Source organism: Cynocephalus volans, chromosome 17, assembly GCF_027409185.1.
Source record: "Cynocephalus volans isolate mCynVol1 chromosome 17, mCynVol1.pri, whole genome shotgun sequence".
NCBI lineage: Eukaryota > Metazoa > Chordata > Mammalia > Dermoptera > Cynocephalidae > Cynocephalus > Cynocephalus volans.
Window position 1 is genome coordinate 9,415,017 of NC_084476.1, and position 23,735 is coordinate 9,438,751.

Consider the following 23,735-nt stretch of genomic DNA (forward strand, 5'->3'; position numbering starts at 1 on the left):
CATGCTGGAAAAGTGTAACTTGAGCAAGTGTAGTCTTAGCTAAAAACAACAAAAACCTGTCTCTTTGTCACAGCTTCTGAAATACAGTAAGGAAGAAATACGGCAGGCCTCCTGTTTCATTCCTGACAACGACACCAGCTCACGGCTAAGATCTGGGCATAATGTGCTGCCTTGTACACGATTCTTCTCTGCTCTTTGTATTTATTCTAATTTTGTGACATAGTTCTGTTTCCTCTTCTCCAATGTCCATTCCTACAACTAGTATTCAGAAACAATGACAGCACCGCTCGGTCCCTTAGAATTTAGTGGCATCAGATTTCATTTAATCTGTAAAGTACCTCTCTCAAGCACTTCTCACCTGCAAATCTGCCAGTGCCACCATAAGCTTTCCTCATCCTACCACTCTGTCACGTGCCAAAAAAACCAGGTGTTTCCTGTAAGAGCCAGAATACCGCGAGTAAGAACAGGATAGGTACAGTGGCTTTGGGAGTGGAGGATTACACCAGAAAGTATCTCCCCATCCTCTGCAATGACTCAGACCAAGCCAGAAATATGAATATGTTTAGGAGCCTCCCAGCATCCGGCTCTACAAGCCCCACCCACCCTTAAGGCTCTCAAACCTCATTGGCTTCTGTGGCTGCAGTGTCATTTGATGATCAGGTTGTCGTGACAGCCTAGTATAGCCAGTTTCCAATGAAACCTGCCTATACTTGGCAATTACACAGACAATGACCAAAATTCTCTGAGCTTCTGAGAAGACAGCCCCTCAGGATTTGAAAGCTTGAATGCCACTGAGGGCACCTCCCACTCCAGAGTAATGGCTTTCTTCTCCAACTACAGATTAACTGAAAGACAAAGATAGAGGGGAAAACTGGGACAGTTCCTAGAATAAAAGCTTGCAGCAACCCGACTCACTAGTAGAAATATTTAAACAGGGGAAGGGAAAGTAAAACAAAGTAGTGCTTCTGGGACACTGGGAAGCCTGAGGACCAACATGAACTTCTCTGTACGGTTTCCAAAATATTCTAGAGGCTTCTTCCTGAGAGAAATGGCCAGGCCAGGCCCGATCAACCCTAAACACCTTCAGAGCACATGCGCCAGTAAAGGACACATGCTGCGTAAATGCTCCTACTATTCCAATTCTTTGCTTATCTGCTTTAAGAGAATCTACGCTGCCCAGATACGCTTTCTTTCTTGCTTCAAACCAACCCAGCTGCTCCGTCTCCCTCCTGGGGCTCCCCTTACACGCAGCCAGCTGATCCACCTCACTTTTGGGAAACAGAGCTAGCAAAAGATGTGGGTCTCTGGATTCTGCAGGCCAAGAACTGAGCTGTTCCAAACAGAAAGTCCTACCTCTAGGCAACCCCTGGGGGGACAGCTGGCAAAGGGTGCCGGTGTGAGGCAGGGAAATGGAGCAGTTAATTATTACAGTCAAAAATAGATGATTTTAAAAGGCAACCAGCTAATCCAGGCCACAAGGCAAACAGGTCTGTAGATAAAAGTTCCTCACAAAAGCTAGCACCACCACCATTTCTGATCTTGCCTAAAACCATCAAAAGGTAGAAAGTGACACCCTTTTGAAGCACATTAAGCACGCACATCTCAGGCATAACACAGATTGTGAGACCCCGATGAGTGGAAAGAGCCCTTCACAGGCTAAGGACTCTCCTCAATGCCCACACGACTGCAAAAGTTGTTGCATCCAAAGTCCCTCTCTATTAGCAAAGGCAAAATGAACATTTATTTCTTAAATGTAGTAATTCAATTCAACAAACATTTTTGGGTATCTACAATGTGCCAAACATAGGACAGAATCCCCTTCCCTACTCTGATCGATTTTCTCCTGAGGAAGGAGAAAAGAGAAAAGCTCAGGAGGGAACAAGGTCACTCCTACCACAGGCAGGAGAAATCTCAGCCACACACAATTTCCTTTCTACTCCAGACCACTCACTCAATCCCATTAAAAACTGTGTTCTTAAGGGAAAGCAAGGCAGTGCAGGGCAAAATTCCAGACAGATTTGGGGATAAATCTCAGTTCTACCTCTCCTTAATTGTTTAACCCTAAGCAATCAAGGCAAATTATTTAACCTTTCTGTACTTCAGTTTCCTTATCTGTGAAATGGGGGTACTGCCACTTACCTTGGCTCTGGTGAGGACCTGGTGCTATAACCCCTCGTCGAGGATCGGGAGGGATGGAAGGCCCTGGCACTCGGCAGACCTGCAGTGGCCATGGTCATTCCCAGAGGGACACCTGCCTCTGCACCTTGTGACTCCAGCCGCTCCTCGGACCCAGCCCCAGCCCTCCGCTCTCTTCCTCCCAGACCCAAAGGTAAGGCAGGTCTGACCAAGGCAAGGGGAGTGTGACCTTCACGATGACCTCTAAAGACTTGCTGCCCCAGCTCCAGGCAATTGGGTTCATCTTTCAAGGCATGCTCGCTTGCCCTTTTGGCTTCGTCCTCCCTGCGTTGTTCAGATCAGCTAAGACACAGTCTAATAGTTTGTCCCTTACTTTGAAATGGCTTTCTGCAGCCAAACTGACAAATCCTAAGGCAAATCTACTGAATCCAACATTTCTCCTCTCAATGGCCATACCAAGGTGATCATGATGAGCCATAAAGCTTTTACAGTGGCCACAGAAAGATTCTGAATTGAATCTATGAGCCTCTTCATTGCCTAACACTTCTTCCTGACCCCCAATACCAAACTGATTTTTTAAATAAGTCCTCCCTTTCTTCCCACACCCCAGGTTTTTTCAGGAAAATGACATCAGACCAGCCCCTAAACTGGGAGGTCCTCCTGAGGTTGCATTACCTTAGGAAACTGCTCTGCTGGTCCAACCACCAGCAATATGGTGGGTCTCTTTTCCGTGGCCTCAGCCCTTCCGTCCTGTTTCCCCAAAAAGCTTGGCATCTGGTCTCCCCGAGCAGAAGCTTGGGTGCCTCTGACTTCATGATCGTTCCCCTCTCTGGAGCCTTGGCACCCAGCCCTGGGGAAAAAGCTAGACAGAAAATGCCACAGCATCTGCAACATCTTCGTCCAAACGGTGCCGATGGTTGACTGTTCACTTCTGAGGGACGTGACCACAATACCAAGGGTCTCTGGCTACACGGCTGCTTGGAAGACTAGCCTGGGGAGTTCTCAGGCTGGAAGCTTTGCATGCAGGGGCTGTTTCCTGCTTTTTCAAATTTGCTAGCACTGCTGTCGTGCCTGGCCTGAGAAGCAGCTCACTCTAAGGGAGCCTCTCCGGATGCTGGCAATAAAGAGAGAGGAGCTGGAGCATCCTCAATAAAAACTCACTTCTGCAGGTGGATGGTGATCAGATGTTTGACTTTTTTTAAGAAAAGGAAAAAGCAACAGCCAAACAGACCTCTCCCGGAGGCAGAAGCAACTTGGAGCTCTCGGTTATTCAGCAGTCCTCGCTCTTCACCCAAGCCCAGGACCCGAGCATCCAGTCTGCATTCTCACTGCAGCAGGACCCGGCCAATCACCTCTGCCGACACTACCAAGTTCATTATCCCAACCAGCACCAGCCCTCCAATCGCAGGCGGCTGATTTCCTGCATGCAGCCCAGCAATTCTGCGGGGAGGTGCAGATGCAGGCTCCAGATGAGGCTCTTCTTACAGAATCCACTCTGAGCTGGCTCATCAGCAGGAGCAACTAACTACTCACCACCTGGGTTGCTTCTGGGATGCCATTCACCTTTAAGTTTAACATGATCAAGAGTCCTGGGCAACATTTTCTAAGGCATCTAGCAACACTTTCCCTTGTTTCATCATCCAGTTTTCTCCTACCTGTGCATAATATAAGGCACACCATATCACAGCTACTTCTTCTCTGTATCTCCCTCTAGCTGATGAGCTGCTTGAGGGCAGGAACCGAGTCCCAGACCCTCCTGCCCCTAGCACCCAGAACCAGGCACAGATTAAGTCTGTAGACTGAACTGAGTAAATGATGATGAATAAAAAGGAATGAATGTTTGGTCATTTGTTTCTTAGTTTACCAGCAGATAAATGCAGTGACCAACTACTGTCAACCCTCACAGAGGTGACCCTTTGATATGGTGTTCATAACCATTATTTTTAAAATTCAAGCATGAAAAGAGTTGGTAAACTCTGCTGGGGAGAGGTGGGGACACATACACCCTCATACACTGCCATGAGGGTGAAAATCAGTACAGACTCTCTGAACAGCAACTTAGTCCTTAGGCACAGCTACCAATGCTTCAAAAGCATGACCCCTTTGACACAACAATTCTACTTTCAGGAATTTATCCTGTAGATATATTTGCACATGTGGTAAATCATATGTATATAAAATGAGAATTTTTTTGCAGCCTCATTTATAACAGTACAAGTCTGAAAACACCTTAAAGTCTTTTAAAAGGGGAATGGGTACTTAAATGATGGTATCCCATAAAATGGTATGCTATGCAACTGTTAAAAATAATAAGACAGCTCTAATAGTATACCTACTATTATAGAACGACCTGAAAATAATTTGTTAAATGAAAAAAGCAAGGCGCAGAAGAAAAGGACTAGAGAGGGCTAGCCCGTGGCTCACTTGGGAGAGTGTGGTGCTGATAACACCAGGGCCACGGGTTTGGATCCCTATGTAGGGATGGCCAGTTGGCTCACTTGGGAGAGCATGGTGCTGACAACACCGTCAGGGGTTAAGATCCCCTTACCGGTCATCTAATTTAAAAAAAAAAGAAAGAAAAAAGAAAAAGGAAGAAAGGGACTAGCATGCTGCCATTTATTTCTGATATTTTATACATGAAGATGACCTCTGGATAGATACTAAAACTGAAGAGAGGGTTGCACTTGGAGGTTTGAGGGGAGAAAGGCAGGTGGGAGATTTATTTTCACTACATATTCTCTTATACCTTGTGAAACTGAACCATGAGCATGTATGGCCCAGGAATAGACATACACATGTTAATAAAACAATTATTTAAAAAGAAGACACGGGCCGGCCCAGTGGCTCACTCGGGTGAGTGCGGTTCTGGTAGTGCTGAGGCCGCGGGTTCGGATCCTATATGGGGATGGCCGGTGCGCTCACTGGCTGAGCGTGGTGCAGACAACACCGTGCTGAGGGTTGCAATCCCCTTACCGGTCAGAAAAAAAAAAAAAAAAAAAAAAAAAAAGAAAAGAAAAAGAAGACACAAAGGGCTAGCCAGTTAGCTCAGTTGGTTAGAGTGGAGTGTTGTAACACCAAGGTCAAGGGTTCAGATCCCCTTACTGGCCAGCCAACAAAAACAACGAAAAAAGAAGACACGAGAAGAGAAAGCAAGACGGCTGAGATAATGCTTCCTAATGCTTGCTGTGACAGCTGAAGGAGCCTACATGAGCTGCTCTCTAACTGGATACACAGAACAAACTTATCTGGCAGCAGTTCTGTGTGCTGATTAAATGTAGGGTCTTTGGAGCCAGGCTTCAGGTTCAAATCCTGGCTATGGCATACTAGCTGTCTGAGCTTGGTTAAGTTGCTTTTGCCCTCTGTGCTTCAATATACTTAAATGGGGACAGTAACAATTGTTTTGTTACTTCTTAGAGTTGGTTAAAGACTAACTTATATAATATATAAAGCTCTTAGTAGTACATGGAGCACTCAATAACTATTAGCTATTTTATTATCATTATCTAGAAAATGATTGTGAGTTCATGCAACTAAGTGCTTTAATGTTAAAGAGCCAGTCCAGTGCCAAAACCCCTAAGTAAATAAGTATCCTTTAATAAATAATCCTTTAATGAAAATGAATCCTGTTTTTAGACACTGAAAATCTCATCAATAGTTGATTGAACGAGTAGACAGAAAATCAGTAAGGACACAGAAAACTTGAACACTATCAACCACCCTGACCTAAATGACATGTGTAAAACCCTCCATTGAGCAATAACAGAACACACATTCTTTTCAAGTGCACTCAGAACATATTCTGGCCCATAAAACAAGTCTCAATAACTTTAAAAGGATTCAGCTCATGAAAGTATGTTTTTTGACCACAGTGGAATTAAATTAGAAATCAATAATAGAATGATATCTGAAAAATACCTAAATATTTGGAAACACAATTCTAAAGAATCCATGTGTCAAAGAAGAAATCAAAAGGGAAATTAGAAAGGATTCTGAATGGTGAGAAAATGCAATATATCCAAATCTGAGGAATGTAGCCAGAGCTATCTAGAAGGAAATACCTATGTTAGAAAAGAATGGTCTCAAATCAGTGACCTAAGCTTCCACCTTAAGAGATCAGAAAAGAACAAATTAAAGCCAAAGTAAGCAGAAGGAAGGAAATAATAAACTAGGTGAGGGAAGAGACCACACCTTATTTATCCTAAAATCTCCCTTGCTCAGCCCCTAAGACAAGGATCTATGGAAATGTGTTCAATTACATATCTTGCCAATATTTTTATTTTATTTTGCGGCTGGCCTCTGCAGGGATTGAACCCTGGACCTTGGTGTTACCAGCACCATGCTCTAATCAACTGAGCTAACCAGCCGGCCTATTTTAAAACACTTTCTTATGTGTTTGATTTCCTCGTAGGTTAATACAATACATTCCTTTCCTTAAACCACAGCATCACCTAAACCAGCAGTATCTGGTAGACCTTTAGTTTCTTTTGGGTTACATGCCAATTATTACAATACAATCCTAATCACATCTAGCTTCCTTAGGCATAAGGGACCACCCATATCCAGGAACAGAGCTGGCAAGTGTAATCCTCCTGTACTTGTAGCTTATAAACATCAACAGAACCGGTTAAGATGAAGCTAATCACCTACTGAAGTAACCTACTCTTCTAAGAATCTAGAAAATAGAGACTTGATGGATAAAAGTGTGTCACGGGATATCTGGTATGTTTAGAGAAAATTCTAATGGACCTCTAGTGGGAAGCAGTCAGTCAAGCAACTGGCACTTTACTTATTCCAAACTATCCTGATGAATTGCCCAGGGTATAAAAGCCCCTGGAGCATCACACAGAAAGACAACTGGAGATTCCTGAGGGAGTCTTATAACAACACAGAGTCACCTCCCCCTATGACCAATTCCACGACAATCTCACAGTCTCATCGTCTACCTGTTTAACTACCTACCACCCATCTTAGAATTATTATTAACATTCAGAAGAGATGTTGTCAGAGGGAAGACTCTTAACAGTTTTCATTAAATGAAAAATGAAGCCATTTGACAGGCATTATTTGACAGAAAGCCAGACTGAATGGGCCAATTGATTTGATAATGAGGACTGTCTCTGCCAATTAGGTTATACAGAGGGACTTTTCCGTAAATTGAATGAGTCAAATTCGCAGCTCTAAGGTTTTGATCAAAACCAAAAACAACAAACAAAAATGTTCAAAGCAGATGTACACAATGTGCAAGGGGGATACATGGTTTTTTTTTTTTTTTTTTGTCGTTTTTTTCGTGACCGGCACTCAGCCAGTGAGTGCACTGGTCATCCTTATATAGGATCCGAACCCGCGGCGGGAGCGTCGCCGCGCTCCCAGCGCAGCACTCTACCGAGTGCGCCACGGGCCCGGCCCGGATACATGGTTTTTAAAATTCTTTTAGGGTGGTACAGGTGGCTTTCAAAAGAGTTTGAAGACTTTCTTTTATAAGCTGATATATGGTAGTGACTTGCTATTTCAGAGACACAACTGAAGCAGGTGAATACTTATCAGTTTCCACTGAAATGAATCAACCGGCTGATTTAAATGCTCAGCTTCTGTGTGCTGCCCTGTGCCACCCTACGGGTACTGGAGTTTCCGGATAAGGCAGGACTATCACACACCCTTCTGCCCGTGACTCAGCCCACAATTAGAGAATGAAGAGGCACCTGGCACTCGCCTCACTTGGCACCAATGAAACTAAAGTCTAGAGGGGCCGGCCCCATGGCTCGCTCGGGAGAGTGCGGCACTGGGAGCGCCAAGGCCACGGGTTCGGATCCTATATAGGGATGGCCGGTGCACTCACTGGCTGAGCGCAGTGTGGGAGACATCAAGCCAAGGGTTGCGATCCCCTTATCAGTCACAGAAAAAAAAAAACCCCAAAAAACTAAGGTCTTGAAAATGGCAAAACCACAGTGAAGAAAAAGGTAAAACCCCCTAATCTATTTCCATTTTAGGAAGTAAAACCGGAAAAATCTTGCATTGGCAAAAACTCTGTCACTGAGGAAGAGAAAGAGAAATCTACAGAGCACACTCAGTCTCTTGGATGGCTTATGTTTATGCCTGGCAAAAAGCCAGTCCCCACTGAGATCCCAAGTTCAAGGTGAATGCCTCGTAACAAAGATGTCTTTTTCTTTTCTCTAAAAGAAAGTTAGAGGTGTACAAAATTAATCCAATTTTAAGTGTAAGATTTTGAGATGCATCAGGTAAACTGAAATTCTGCAGAAGCAAGAGTCTGCATAGAAATATGGCATAATTTCTTTTCTTTTTCTGCTCTTAAAAGAGCATGGGCCGGTTAGCTCAGCTTAGTTGGTTAGAGCATGGTGCTGATAACACCAAGGTCCAGGGTTTGATCCTGGTACTGGCTAGCTGACTGAAAAAAAGAAAAGCATGATTCTCCTTCAGATAGATGTGTGCCAAGTGTAAGGAGGAGAGGGTTAATAAAGTACTGAGGCCAATCACCTAAAATGAAAAATTTCTCATGCAATCCAACTTTGGTCAGTGGGAGCCACTCACTTCATACATGTTGAGCCTACTTGTTACAGTCTCTTCTTTTTTTTTTTTTTTTTGTCTTTTTGTGACCGGTAAGGGGATCGCAACCCTTGGTGTGGTGTCTCCCGCACTGCGCTCAGCCAGTGAGCGCATCGTCCATTCCTATATAGGATCCGAACCCGCGGCGGGAGCGCCGCTGCGCTCCCAAGCGCTGCACTCTCCCGAGCGCCACGGGGGCCGGGCCCACAGTCTCTTAATCCTAACCCTCTCCTTTCCTTCTCCCATGTGAAAAGGCAAAACAGCTAACTTATTATCAAAGCAACACTAAAGGTTTTCAGTTTCTTAAAACTGATTTCAGGACAGCACTCTAAAACTGAGATTGTCTGAATCAGTGCAAACTTACCTCTCACCAGCTGCTTGCCCTGCCTTGTGCAAGGGCCCCAGGGAGGAGAGAGGACAGGGGTGTGAAGCCCACCCAGCAGCTGCCTTCACCAGAACACAGCTGTGCAGGGTATGAGGGTGGTTGGGAGAATTCTGTGTAAGAATAACTGGATTAAAAACAAACAAACAAACAAACATAAAAACTGACTTAAACCAAGCCAGCTCTTCAAAACAATTCAGAAAATAAATTCTTTAGCCATAGAACTATCTACCCTCAGATCCCATTTTTTCTTCTATAGGTTAGAAAGGAAGAGACTCGAAGAGACTGGAGCAAACAAAAAAATGCACCCAAGATGTGAACGAAAAAATGAAAAAAATTAACTGTATCAGGCTGGCCGGTTAGCTCACTCGGTTAGAGCCTGGTGCTTATAACACTAAGGTCAAAGGTCTGGATCCTGGCCAGCCACCAAAAAAAAAAAAAAAGGATCCCAAAGCCTTTGTAGGACCCTGGACAAGTCTTTAATCTCTCTGGCCTGCAAAACACAGGGACTGAACTGGACAAACCTTGAAAACATTACAGTTCCAACATTCTAGGGATTCAAACTTAATCTAAAGGCATTAATCGAAAGCAACAACAGGGTTTTAGGCATGTGGGATGGGGAAATGGCCAACAAGGTGGATTAAGGGCACTGTAGCTGGTTTTAACCACCAGGACTATACAATTGCGTCACAACTACAGACAAGAATTTAGCGGACAGTTTGTCTTTATTCTTGGTGATCTAAACTACTCTCTCCCCACTTTTTTTTTTCCCCCTATTATTGGCATTTCAGTGGTTTTTGAGAGTTTTCTCACACAATGAAGGCAGTTTTCTTTGTGTTTTAGTAAGAAAAGTCACATTAGACTCCAGCAAAGGGGAAGGGAGGACTGAGGAGAGGCATGAGGCCGGGGCTTGACGGGTCAACGTGGAAAACTTCAGACACCAGTAGGAGCAGAGACAGCTGCCATTTCCAGTGTCCCCATGACCTTGCCGAAACTGAGCCATGACTCACCTCCTTTTCAAGCTTCCTGGAAAACCGAGCCAAGAGGTGAAAGCAGATAAGAAGCTCACTATGCCCTGCCTTTGCTATTCATTTATTTACTTTTTTTTTTTTTTTTTTTGTCATTTTTGTGACCGGCACTCAGTGAGTGCACCGGTCATTCCCATACAGGATCCGAACACGCAGCGGGAGCGTCGCCGCGCTCCCAGCGCCGCACGCTACCAAGTGCGCCACGGGCTCGGCCCTTCATTTATTTACTTTAAAGGAAGATGCATCATTAAGACAACTTCTTCTTAGGTATTGTGTTGGGTCACTTATATACCATATTTAGGACACGATACCTATGGTTTTAGTTACTGCTTCCTGAGCACCCTCAGGGGCCTTAAAATGCTGTGCTGGAGTTATGCACAGATACATCAGTCACAAACTGTACAAATTAATGTTGTAGAGTTTTCAGGGCAAATTAAGTATCTACAGCCACGGAAGGAAGGAGGCAGTGTGCGTTAAGCTAAATCGGGCAGAGTCAAAATCTGGGTTTTGGTATAGCTTGAGTATCCCTTATCCAAAATGCTTGGGACCAGAAGTGTTTCAGATTTTACATTTTTTCTGATTTTGGAATATTTGCAGACTACATATCAGTTGAGCATCCCTAATCCAAAAATCTAAAATCAAAAATGTGAGCTGGCCAGTTAGTTCAGTTGGTTAGAGCATGGTGCTGATAACACCAAGGTCCAGGGTTCCCTGTACTAACCAGCAGCCAAAAAAAAAAAAAAGAGCTCTAATGAGAATTTCCTCTGAGCATCATGTCCATGTCCAAAAAGTTTCAGATTTTGGAGCATTTCGGCTTTCAGATTAGGGATGCTCAACCGGTACTGGATTAGCCTTCAAACAACTCAACCTCTGAGCCTCAGTTCCACTTCCATAAAATAATGCTGACTTAGTGAGATAATCTCAACCCAACTTCAAGTTTTCATTTTTACAATTTCAACGTCAACTGTGAGCTGGCTGGTTAGCTCATTTGGTTAGATAGCAGCTTTGTAACACCAAGGCAAGGTTGAGGGTTCAGTTCCTCGTACCAGCCAAATTTTAAAAAAAAGCCAACTCTGTATTTGAGGAAAGACCACCCACGGCTTATACGACAGGCAACAGGCTTGCAAGATCAGTGAGGCTCATTTCTGTGCAGGCAAACATGTGGGCCAAAGACAACTTTGTGTGTAGAATGACTCTATTACTTTATCAACTTTTTAGGTTTTTTTTTTCTTGTTTTAATCTTCCCAATGTCCACAGGGCCCAGGCTTCCCACAACCTACATCCCCACTCCAAAATCACCAGAGGTCTCCGATCTAGGTTGTTGATGGGAGACTGTGCCCTCCCTGCACGCCACACACCCCTTCTTTATCACCAACGTCCCCAGCCTCTGCTCTCCCCTGCCTTCCACTTCTCATCTGAGCAAACTGGGGGACAAATGTAGATGATTCTGACCAATGGTGGGCATTTTACTTTCAGAGAAACAATGGAGGAAAGGTCACCTGGCAGCGAACACCTATATGTCAGACACTGTACTAGGCTTTTTATTATATAGTTTATCTAATTTAATCCATACAACCACCATATAAAGCAGGTATTCGTACTGCCATGTTTCTGATAAGGAGATGAGTCTTGGAGAAGGTGAGTCATTTGCTCAAGGTCGCAGAGCTGGCCAGCAAGTGGCAGAAACATTTGAACCCAGGTCGCTTATCATACAAATCACATGGTTTTTAAAGCATACAATTCAATGATTTTCAGTATCTTCACAGATATGTGTAGCCATTGCCACAGTCAATTTGAGAACATTTTCATCACCTCAAAAAGAAACTCCATCCCCCTTTGTTATCACCTTCCTATCTGTTCACCTCCCAGCCCCCCTTCCCTGCCTAACTCTGTCTATAGATTTCCCTGTTCTGGACTCTCATATAAATGGGTCATATAATGCACAGTCCTTTGTGACTGGCTTCTTTTGAGCAAAGTCTGCACTATGAACTCCCATGGAATACTGCCTCTGCTGCAGGTACCATGAGAGGTGTGGCCGGCATGTCATGCTTTTGGCAGCAGAAGAGATTATAGAAAGACAGAGGTTTTCAAATACTTAGAGGACCCTTGGATCACTTTTCAGTATTGCTCCTGAGGTATGCTTGGGGCAAATGGGTGGCAGACACAAGAAGACAGATTTCAGTCTGACATAACAAAGAACTAGGAATGACGGTGATTACGTCAACAATGGATTGGGCTGGATGACATTCTATGAAGAATGCCACATGAGGAAAGACCCCAACCTTGGGTGGAAGGCTGACTAATGACCCTTCCAAGACTAAATTGTATAGTTCTGCCAAATTCACATTAGTATCATAAGAAATAGTCAAAAATAAAAAGTCTGTGCACACTTAGTCTAATGAGACTGGTCCAATATATGTACAGTTTCTTTTTTTTGGTGGCTGGCCAGTACGGGGATCTGAACCCTTGACCTTGGTGATACCAGCACCACACTCTCCCAAATGAGCTAAGCTACCAGCCCTATATGTACAGTTTTGTTCGCTGAACTCAGCTGGACTGGAAATGAATACCAGCAATATATTTGTTTTCCTCATTCCCCTGTGATTTCTAAGAGACCAACAATGACTCTTTGAACATCAAAGGAATTCATCCAACTGAAGCTCCAGATCAGACGGACTCTGGTATATTCTTATTTATTACTTGGTCTTAGGATCAGGATACCTGATACCACCTTTCCAAATATCAACTCATTTAAAAAAATATCTTCCAGCTGACTTCATGATAATGACTTTGATCCAGGAACCCATCTTGCAACAATATAACACAATCAGTTTAATATATGAACTCAATTCACTGTGCAAATAGCATTTTTCTTTTCCTAGTTGGCCATTATATTATAACAAATAACGTCTATCCCCTTCTATGAAAAAAGGCCCTTTCTCTTGTAGACTATCTTATATAAGTCTGGATATTTTGGTAAACATCCTCCCCCACAAATGGCCAGACATACATTTATTTCTTTTTGGCAGCTAGCCAGTACAAGGATCAAACCCTGGACCTTGGTTTTATCAGCATCACATTCTAACCAACTGAGCTAACCGGTCAGCCCTGGCCAGACATTTAAAAGGTATAGAGTTCAACAGTACTGTCTGGTTAAGCAATACCAACGTGACATTAATTGCTCAGGTCAAGGAGAGAAACAGGGCAGGATGAATTCTTCTTCTTGGACAGGGTAAACTCTGGATAATTTTGAAATTTATACTTTGGGAATAAAAGCTGTGGCTCTAAATGGATATCTCCTCCTCTTTTTCAAGTTCTCCCCAAAGCCCAGGTTTGGAACTCTCTTCACATTCCTCAGAAACAACTGGCAGAGTTAGAGAGGAGCAGGAACCAGATGGTTCCAATTCCTTTTCCAGTCCAAGTCCCTAACAAATGATTTGTGAGGTTGTTTCATCATCTTTTTGAACCTCTGTTCCTTCCCCTGTAAAATGGGGTAAAATCATTTTACCTCCTTGCCTACTTTACAAAGTTGTTGTGGGGCTCAAACTAGATGGTGTGCATGCCAGCCTCTAAATCAGCAAACTCAATCCTCACCTGCATTCAACCAGCCCCTTCAGAGAGCCCAAAGCCTCAGCTAAGCAGACAACTGTTTACATGTAACGCAGCCTGCCTTCTTCCTCTAATTTGCTGCCTGAGTTCTAACCTATGTTTTAAATTTGTTTTAAGACCAAGATTTTGTTTGGTCACATGAAAATGCCTTAAATAGGCAATGCTATAATTAGCTCTGGCTGAATCTCAACTCCCAAAGTCACTACTGTTGTCGTCATCTTTTTTCTTTCTTTAATAAGCCCTTCCCTCTTTTGTCCCAGTACCATTTTCTTGCTCACATGCCCTTTAGAAAGAAAATCTCCCTGGCTGGCTGCCATGGGTTTCTCTGCCCAGTTCCATTTTAAATAATTTTTCTCTGAGCATCCCCGTCTCTTCTGAAACAAAGGCAGATGGCAAAACCTACAGAAAACTTGACCCTGGCTGTTATAAGCTAGCAAGAAGCTTTGCGGAGTCACATGGCCTAGGTGATCCAGTGACAAGCACTCACGGCTGATTCCTGTGCAAACCCTAGCATCTCAGACTGGTTTCATAGGGGTCATATGAAGTAGTTTCCAAAGTCTGACGTATTTTTCAACACTTACTCCCATGGCAGATGACACATTTTGAACCAAAGGGTCCCCAAGTTCTATTTTGGCTCCAGCTAGTTCTGCAAAACTGCAGCAGCACTCCTTTTTCTGTAGGCAGCTAATACTGATGCGAATTCAACAGGAAGTGGTACGGGGATACACGAAGCAGGGTGTCTTCCTGTTGCCCAGTTATTTACAAAAACACAAAATTTCTCTTTATACTTCAAACATGCCCTACAGGACTAACTTGTGCTCCTTGACAGGTAATGAATTAATAAAATGAATCATTTCCAATCTCTCTCAAGGCTGTATAACAATTTAACTTGTTCAAAAGCTGGAAGAGTTGAAGAAATAGAGTCCATACTAAACCCATACACCAAAAGAATAAAAAAGAATTGTTTCATATCATAGAACTTAGATTAGTCACAGAGTCAAAGATTTTAGAGCCCGGGCTAGGCTCCCTTTGGTTAATAAAAAAGGTTTTCTTTCAGCACTGTAAAGAAAAATGATCACTTTCTCCTTATTTGCCCTTAGAAATTCACTACCAAAAAAATGGATTAGGATCAATATCAGATGTGCCATGACTTGCGAGCACACTGTGACTCCTCACAAAGCATGGTGTAAACATTTAATACACTCCTGCAGCCAGATGTCCTCAATGTGCCTGGCAGCACATGCCAAGTGGGTAGTTTCATGAAAGCAGAAAGGTTCACCTGGGCTCACACCTCCCTGAACCCTGAGGCACAGATCCTCTGAGTTACCCATCCTACCTTTTAAAGTCACTTCTTCCTCAGATATGTACAGGAAAATCTCCTGTTCACAACACTATTTTGTGTAAAACTGACTTAAAAAATATTAAAAAAAAAAAAAAAAACTTGTCTCTAAATCTCTTGGACTTTACGGCCGGCCCGTGGCTTACTCGGGAGAGTGTGTTGCTGATAACAACCACGGGTTCAGATCCCTATATAGGGATGGCTAGTTAGCTCACTTGGGAGAGCGTGGTGCTAACAACACCAAAGGTTAAGATCCCCTTACCGATCATCTTTAAAAAAAATAAATAAATAAAAATAAATAAATCTCTTGGACTTCATCCCATGATTCTATGTTGCATAGTGTTACCCTTGGTTTTCCTAGGGTGATCCTAAGTAGGTTAAATACCTAGGATGTTGATCCAAGAAATCTTGGACATGAGTTAAAAACTCCTTACATACACCCACCCAACCAACAAATTGGTTTAATTCACTGGCATTTTACCAGATTTTTTTCAAACTTGGCTATGAGATTCTCCAATTGTATGTACAAATGGACCAAACAAAACTTAGAAGAGAAACAGGTTACTAGATAAAGTACTTGGTAGACCTACTTAAGGTTGTAAATCAGGCTAAGGCACAATAAATGAAATACTTGGGAAAGGGTAGCTACAGTTACAAAGTCAAACTGAAAAACAAACCAAAACCATGAGAGACAGAAGGGGGAAGAAACAGCCACTACTCTAAGCTTCATATACAGAAAGGACAGCACTTCTTCTGGCAGGCCAAGAGAGAGGTGGCCATTTCTCTGCCCCTCCTCTCCCCCAACCTTGGCCAAGAGCCCACGCCAGGACAATTGCCCCTCCTAGGTGTAACACTTTCACTTTTAGAAAGAATTTCCCCCCAGATTCTTTCACTCTATCCACACTCCAACCCTGCAAGGGATCGTGACCCCATTTTCTGGATAAGCACAGCAACAGGGATGAGCTTAAACCGTGAGAACTGTGAGCCCTCACCACCCACCTCCACACAGATCTGCCTGAAACCCCAGTTCCCATTTTTGTTCGACTCCCACATGCTTGAGAAGAACCAGATCAGGGCCCACGGGTGGCATGGAAACGAGAGGAAAAATGGGGTGGGGGTGGGGGGCGGGGAAGGATGCTGCTGGAGATGGATGGATGAAACCATTAATAGGGGGTGAGCATCAAACTTGGCCTTGAGGTCAGGAGATGACAAAGGCACATTCCTGATACTTGGCCTTTTACTTTGGGGAAAGCCCGGGCAGGACGGGGCTTTTCGCCCACCTGGAGGCCCAGAGGGTGCCCACCTGTGCCCACAATTTAAGCCTTTCTCCCTAGCCCAAGCACTCACAGAAGTCAGGAAGGAGCCCCACTCCCACCAGGGCATAATTGGGCTGTCCATCTGTCACTCAGGGGACACTATCCTCTCAAAACTAGGGGTCCTGCCCAGCCCAAAGAGCTATCCACCAGGGCCCGCCAAGCTCCAAGGGACTTCCCGAGAAGCCGGGACGTCCGGGACCTGTCATCCGGACCTCCAGGGGGCTTCCTCCCGCCCGCGCGGACGGCGCGCGCCGCCTACCCGGAGCTCGCCTTCGGTGCGGTGCAGTCCCAGACGCCGCAGACCCACGGCCAGGTCGTTGACACACAGGCCACCGTCGCGGTTGACGTCGAGAGTCTGGAAGAGGCTCCACAGGCGCAGCCGGTGGTCCGGGCCCCCGCAGACGGCGCCGCCGCACGGGTCCTCCACAGACGCCGGCGACGAGGCTGACGACGAGGCGGCGGCGGCGGCGGCGTCCGGCGGCGGGGAAGCCAAGCAGCGGCACAACACACTGCTCACCATCGGGCGCGAGGCGGAGGTGCCGGGCGGCGGAGCCAGGCGGGGGCGGGAGCGGCGAGCCGGCAGAGACCGCGCGGAAGGAACGCCGGTGTCTTCCGACAGCGAGCGCGGGCAGCGAAGAGCCGGCAAGCTGGAGGGAGGGGCCGCTTCCGGGAGCCCCGCCCCGCCGCGTGCCGCCTCGCTGGCCACGCCCCCAGGCGCGCCGCCGGCCAGTCACAGGCCCGCACGGCCGCACAGTCGGGGAGGGGCGAGGGGCGGAGCCTTCCGGAGAACTGCCCACACCGCCCAGTACTACACGGATCAATGGAGAGGGCAGGGCCACCCCGCTCAGCCTGGGGCCGATTTAAACTGAGGGAGGCGGGGATTGGCTGAGCCGGGCCAGAGAGGGTAAACCACGCAGTGATAGGCAGGAGTCACGTGATTGGCAGGAGGAAGGTCCTGTGTCCAACTTCCATTGAGAAACGCAGTTTAGACTGCCAGATCGTAAGGGTGGAAGGAGCAGTAGTGTACGGAGAGATCGTAGCTTCTGGTGGGAAATAGGACTTCTGGAAGAGCAATTGTGAACTGCAGTTGCAAGGCAGAGTTTGGGCCCATGGGTGGAATTAGAAATTAAGTGGCCAGCGGTTCAAGGCTGAAAGCACAAATTATTCTTAGAAGGCGGTTTTGGTAGTCTAATTCCCTAAACCATCAATTAAGTAGATGAATTTAAGGGCGTGAAAGTCGTAATACTGATAATTGAACGACAGGATGATTTTCCAATGAAAGTGAATAAAGGCTAGGTGGGCGGAGCGCTCTGGAGCGACAGACACTCCTTTAGACCAATGAACAGGCTAATGTCCGTAAATAGGCGTGCTCTTTAGCTGAGCGACAGATCGAAGGAGCCAGTGATCGACGTGATGTTTGAGCCGCGGCGAACCGGGAGGGCGGATTCCCCTGGAGAAGCGCTAGGAGGCGGGAAGAGGGAAAGTGGGCGGATCTCCGCACACCCCGGCGGAAGAGGCAGATTCAGGAAGCCATTACGCAGCTGGCTGGCAGCGGCCGGACCGGTCGGGGCTGGGCCCTACGCACTTTGCGTAGCGAGGGGGGTTACCAAAGGCCTGGTGCTTGGCCTTGAGCAAGCCCAGCCTATCCCCTATAGGGGGTTGGGTGAGGGGTGAGGCTCAGGAAGAAGAGAAGGGGAATTGGGGCGGTTGATGGGATTATAATTTCTTTAAAAGGAGGGGAGGTGAGATGCCATGGCTGTCCCAGCCAAGAAGAGGAAGATGAACTTCTCTGAGCGGGAGGTGGAGATCATCGTGGAGGAGCTGGAGCTCAAGAAGCACCTGCTGGTGAACCACTTCAACGCCGGAGTCCCTCTGGCTGCCAAGAGCGCGGCCTGGCAAGGCATCCTGAGAAGGGTCAACGCCGTGGCCACCTGCCGCAGGGAGCTGCCCGAGGTCAAGAAGAAGTGGTCGGACCTCAAGACCGAGGTCCGTCGCAAGGTTGCCCAGGTCCGGGCTGCCGTGGAGGGTGGCGAGGCCCCGGGGCCCACTGAGGAGGATGGAACCGGTGGGTCTGCGATAGGTGGTGGCAGCGGCAGCGGTGGCCCAGCTGTAGCTCCTGTGCTGCTGACCCCCATGCAGCAACGCATCTGCAACCTGCTAGGTGAGGCCACCATCATCAGCCTGCCCACTGCCACAGAGATCCACCCCGTGACCCTCGGACCTACGGCCACTGCAGCCGCAGCCACGGTCACCCTGACACAGAGTGAGTGACCTCTCCTGCCCAGTCAGCTTGCATAAATGGGAAGGGCCAACAAGCGATGGGGCGGCCTGGGGAAGGTTGGCTGCCAAGGGTCAAAGGTCAGATGGGGGTCTTGGAAGACCATGAGGCCTTCCAAGAGCTCTCCAGACAGAAGTAATCTTGTTCTCTTTGGGACTTCTGATGCGCTGGATAGCTCTCTGCTGTGTTCTCCCACCATTTCTGTCCATGACTTAACTCCACTTACTAAACTGCGTGGTCCTTGAAGACAGAGACCATGTCTGTATCCCCACAGAGCCTGGCACATAGTAGACAGCCAGGACATATTTGTTGAATGAATAGATGGGAATAATGATAATGCCCAAGTGAGACATCGATTCTGGACTAAGATAGTCTGTGTTTTCTGTGCACCGAACATTCATCAGGCACTGCTCAGGAACCTCATGGCTCCTGGTGTTAGTTCATTCATTCATTCATTATCAAACATTAGCACTTACTCTGTGCTAAACCCTGTGCTGGGCACTGGAATTACCAAGGTGTCTAAAATACAAGCCAGTTATATTCTTTTTTTTTTTTAAAGATAACTCATTTTTTATTTGATTTTTATTTATTTATTTATTTTTTGCCTTTCTTGTGACCGGCACTCAGCCAGGCCGGTCCTATATAGGATCCGAACCCGCGGCGGGAGCGTCCCGTGCTCCCAGCGCCGCACTCTCCCGAGTGCGCCACGGGCTCGGCCCTAAGCCAGTTATATTCTAGTAGGACAGGTAAGACACATATATGACTAGCTTCAATATCAGTTGGAAAAACCTAAGGACTCAGAAGGGGAAGGGGGCTTCATGGTGGGACTGGGGACGCACAGTTGATGTTGGCATGGAAAGGTGGAGAAGATTGACTTCTCCCACACACATGGAGGCCCAGCAGCCCACCTAGGATTCCTTCCAAGGTTCTTAGCTATGAATGACAACAGAACTGACTTTGGTTGGATTTTTTAATTTAGTTAAGGGTTTATGCCAATGACTATTAACTCTGCTTGTTTGTGATGGGCTGTGAAGTGCATAAATCAGTGGTTCTAAGTGGGGCTTGGGGGAACAGGTGTAGGTGTAGGTGCCGAGTGCCATCTCCCTCCAGTGTCGTACTTCTTAAGTATATATTGAGGTGGGAAAAGCAGAACAAACAGTGGTCTAAATCAGATACTGTTCTGGAACAGGAAGGACCGTTTAGTTATCCCCTTGACCAAGGTGATCAAAGAGATGGAGACATTTGTCAGGCATTTTAGCTGCAGTCACCCCATTCCCACCTCCTTTTCTGCTTGGCTCCAAGGAACATGGAAGTCAAGAAAATGTGAATGGTAAAGAGCCACAAACAATGTTTACATTGTGTAATGATAAAATTTTTAAAAAAGGAAAATATCAAGGGAGGTAGGACTAGTGTGGCTGCAAAGTGCTTATGTAGAGTCCACCCAAGAAGCCTGCTGTGTGGGTGGTTATGAGTACACTGGGCTCTGGTGTTGTGGAGACCTGGGTTTGCTTCCTGGCCCTGTTGAATGAGCTCTGTGACCTTAGGCAAGCCACTGCATCTTTCTGAGTCTGTTTCCTCCTCTCTAAAAATGAAGATGATATGACAGTACCTACCTCGTGGTGTCATTATCAGGATTCATCTATCTAATGAGTGCAAAGTGCCTAGCACATAGTAGGTGCTCTAAAATCTTCGTTAGTATTTTTATTAATATCTTTGCTTTCCCAGATCTGGGGCTGACCCTTTGGTTACCAAGTAGATTAAGATTCAGAACCCTTTAGATTCTAGATTTATACATAAACAGCTATAAAACCAGGGGAGGCCTAAATTCCCCTTTATCTCCTTCCAGGGCAGGGCTTAGTGGCCTCCTCCCCACCCCACATGGCCAGCCTCATTCATTCATGAAAGTGACCTGCCTTGGCCTTTGCTCTTTCTTCCCTGCAGTCCCCACAGAGACCACCTATCACACGCTGGAGGAGGGAGTGGTGGAGTACTGCACGGCTGAGGCCCCCCCACCCCTGCCAACCGAGGCCCCTGTGGAGATGATGGCCCAGCCCACAGACACCTCGGTCAAGCCACAGGCGCTCAAGAGCCGCATCGCCCTGAACTCCGCCAAGCTGATACAGGAGCAGCGGGTCACTAATCTGCATGTGAAGGAGATCGCTCAGCACCTGGAACAGCAGAATGACCTGCTGCAGATGATCCGCCGCTCACAGGAGGTGCAGGCCTGTGCCCAGGAGCGCCAGGCCCAGGCCATGGAGGGCACCCAGGCAGCCCTGAGTGTCCTCATCCAGGTTCTCCGGCCCATGATCAAAGATTTCCGCCGCTACCTGCAGAGCAACACACCCACCCCAGCCCCCACCTCTGACCCTGGACAGGTGGCCCAAAATGGGCAGCCAGACAGCATCATCCAGTGAGGGCAGGAGTCAAGCCAACCTTCTGCCATGATTGGATGAAACCTCTATGGTCTTGTAAGTGGGTTCTGTGATTGGCCTTAGGCCGACCAAGTGGACAGCTCCCGCTTTGATAGACATTTAGGGGTCCACTGTTTCTGAGAAATGGAGACTGGGAAGAGGAACTTGTTGGGGTCCTGGGACCCAAACTCTCTTACTCTCACCACTTGAGCTGCCATGTTAAGATCCGGAAGATTGGTTAAGTGGGGGTCGTGTGTACTAGTGACAGGACACATGTAATCATGAGCTGGGGCTTGTGATATGACCCAGACTCTGGAAGGAACTGTAATGAACAACGGGCTCTCACTGGGGCCATCTCACGGCCCGGGATCTGTAGTGAGTTTTCCACCCCAGGTGCCAACCTTTTGAGTAAGAGAACATCAGCACAGTAAGGCAATAATGTCTTCCTCCTTTGAGAGGCAGTGGGATGAGCCTGGGGACGAAGCCCCACCCTTTTCTCCTTCTTGCTGTGCTTCTGCTCTTGGGGGACCCTCATTATTGCTGTGCTCTCCACCCCACCCCAGGCACAGCAGGGGCCCTTGTTAGTGCCCTGAGATGCCTCTGCAATAAACCCAGTATGCAGCCAACCTGGCTCAGGAATGCTCTGTGTGGTGAGGATGGTTTGGTCACTCTCTGGGCTTCCACAGCATCTCTGGGCAGTCCTTTGGTGGTTTGCCCCTAGAGCTTTGGACTCCGGTCAGGCTTTGGGTGCTGTTAATTTTAGAGAAAGCAAACCAGTGTGGAAGCTTGTCCCACTGCAGTGGGCCTAAGGTGACCTGTTGGCTTTTTCCAGAAGGCTTGCTTCAAGCCAGGTGTAGTTATTCTGTATGCGAACCCCTCCAGGAAAGGCCTCCTGCTTAGAGTCACACCCTGGACTCTTCTTGCCGCATTATTTAGTGCCTCGGATTCTTGTGAGACTTCCTCTGACTGGCTAAGTAAATCTGAAGCCATGATTGACCCTGAATGTATGAGGTGGGAGAGGCAAAGCTGGCCGAAGAAGTGGGACCCTTTGAATTCTGTGCTGGGGAAGAGCGGACAGAGCCTTGGAGTACTGAAGGAGGTGCTCTTCCCTGTTCTGTCTTTACGTGTTCTCCCCTGGGACGTTTGTAGGGATTTTACCCAGATGGTATTTGTCTGTTTCATTTCAGACTTGCCATGATGACCGAGGCTCTTGCATCTGTTCAGATCGTTTCCCAAGTTTGCCGTTTTATTGCCGGTGCCTTGGCCACATGTGACCGATGGTTACAACTCGAGGCTCCAGAACTCAGCAAACAAGTGAAGATGCTGCCCTTCTGGCATGTACATTAAAAATTGCTGAGCTCCACTACTGCGATCACAGGAAGATGCCCCCGAAGCTGGTGGGGAAGTGACCACCATACCATCAACATCTTGGTGGAGGAGGCATGTGCACGGTGCCAGCCTCAGATAGGTGGGGAGGGATCAGGCCCAGCAGGGGAGTTGGGTGGTGGAAGGAAAGCAGCAGCCTCTGGCAGCTTGGGCATCCTCACTGTGGAGCCCAAAGGCCCCAGCAGGTAGCTGCAGGGACTCCCTAAGGATTTGCAACTTGGTTTGGTTTGATTTCTCTCTGGGGTTGGAAATCTGAGGCAATATTGTGTCTGTTCCATTTGGTTATAAAGAGGAAGCTGGATCACTTAAACTGACTAGTTCTTACTAGGTCATAATTTTAAATTAAAGAAATATCACTTTTTTATACACACATTTCTGTGTCTTTATTGGTTACATGCAGAAGGAGAGGGGTCTGGCAAGCTGTGGCCCACAGACCAAATCTGGCCCCCTACCTATTTTTATAAATAAAATTTTATTGCAACACAGCCACCCCCATTCATTTATGAATCTATGGCTGTGTGTTGTGCTGTAGTAGCAGAGTTGAGTAGTTGTAACAGACATCTGGCCCACAAAACCAAAAGTATTTACTCTTTGGCCCTTTACAGAAAGAGTCTGCCTATTACTGGTTTAGGGCAGTGTTTCATACTCTGCGTGAGAATGTGAGAATGACCGGGCCTCACCCAAAACCTAGAATAGACTCCTGGAGGAAGAATACTAAGAATGCATTGTAAACAAGCTCTCTGAGTGATTCTAATACTTCCTAAAGGTTAAGAACTTTGGCTCAGAGACTTAAACTCAGCTGGAATGGAGATCCTGCCCCAGGGAGAGCTCGTTCTCAAGAGTTTCTTCTGAACAGTTGAGAAGCCAAGCAGTGATACTCATTTAAATAATTGGCCTGCCTTCTGAAGGGTTCTCAGCCTTCTTGGACATAGTTATCACTCTCACCAGTATTTAGTAATAATTAAAACTGACAATTATTGAACTCCCACTCTGTCTAGGCTTTATAAGCATTATTTCATTGACTCCTTGCAACAGACCCAGGAAGTCGGTGCTAATATTGTTCTCAGTTTGCAGATGAGGACACTGAGGACCAGAGAGGTTAAACAATTTGCCTAAGGTCACACAGCCACCTTATTCCCCAGGGAGAACCATGCTCTTAGCTACTGTTCTTTTTTTTGCGGCACTCAGCCAGTGAGTGCACCAGTCAGTCCTATATAGGATCCGAACCCGCGGCGGGAGCGTCGCCGCGCTGCCAGCGCAGCACTCTACCAAGTGCGCCACGGGCTCGG

At 46.7% G+C, this 23,735-nt stretch overlaps 1 protein-coding gene across 3 annotated transcripts; it reads left to right on the forward strand.

Moving 5' to 3' along the window:
- The first annotated feature begins 18,030 nt into the window (after window positions 1–18,030).
- NAIF1 (nuclear apoptosis inducing factor 1) lies at window positions 18,031–22,742 on the forward strand. Of its 3 annotated transcripts, none has more exons than XR_010022223.1 (3): window positions 18,031–18,634; window positions 20,591–21,468; window positions 22,248–22,742. XR_010022223.1 is itself a non-coding variant. In XM_063082397.1 (2 exons), exons 1-2 carry the CDS (start codon window positions 18,124–18,126, stop codon window positions 21,061–21,063), a joined length of 984 nt encoding a protein of 327 aa, XP_062938467.1. In that variant the 5' UTR covers window positions 18,031–18,123; the 3' UTR covers window positions 21,064–22,742. The 3 variants fall into 3 exon arrangements, 1 of the variants encoding a protein (XP_062938467.1); XR_010022224.1 differs by having other exon boundaries at window positions 20,591–21,117; XM_063082397.1 differs by having other exon boundaries at window positions 20,591–22,742.
- Window positions 22,743–23,735: the final 993 nt, after the last annotated feature.

What these genes read in the sequence shown, in the direction of transcription:
- NAIF1 (XM_063082397.1), top strand. Translation starts at nt 18,124, where the DNA reads ATGGCTGTCCCAGCCAAGAAGAGGAAGATGAACTTCTCTGAGCGGGAG. An exon ending in CACGGTCACCCTGACACAGA is followed by an intron (nt 18,635 to 20,590) that starts GTGAGTGACCTC and finishes TCTTCCCTGCAG; the next exon opens with TCCCCACAGAGACCACCTAT.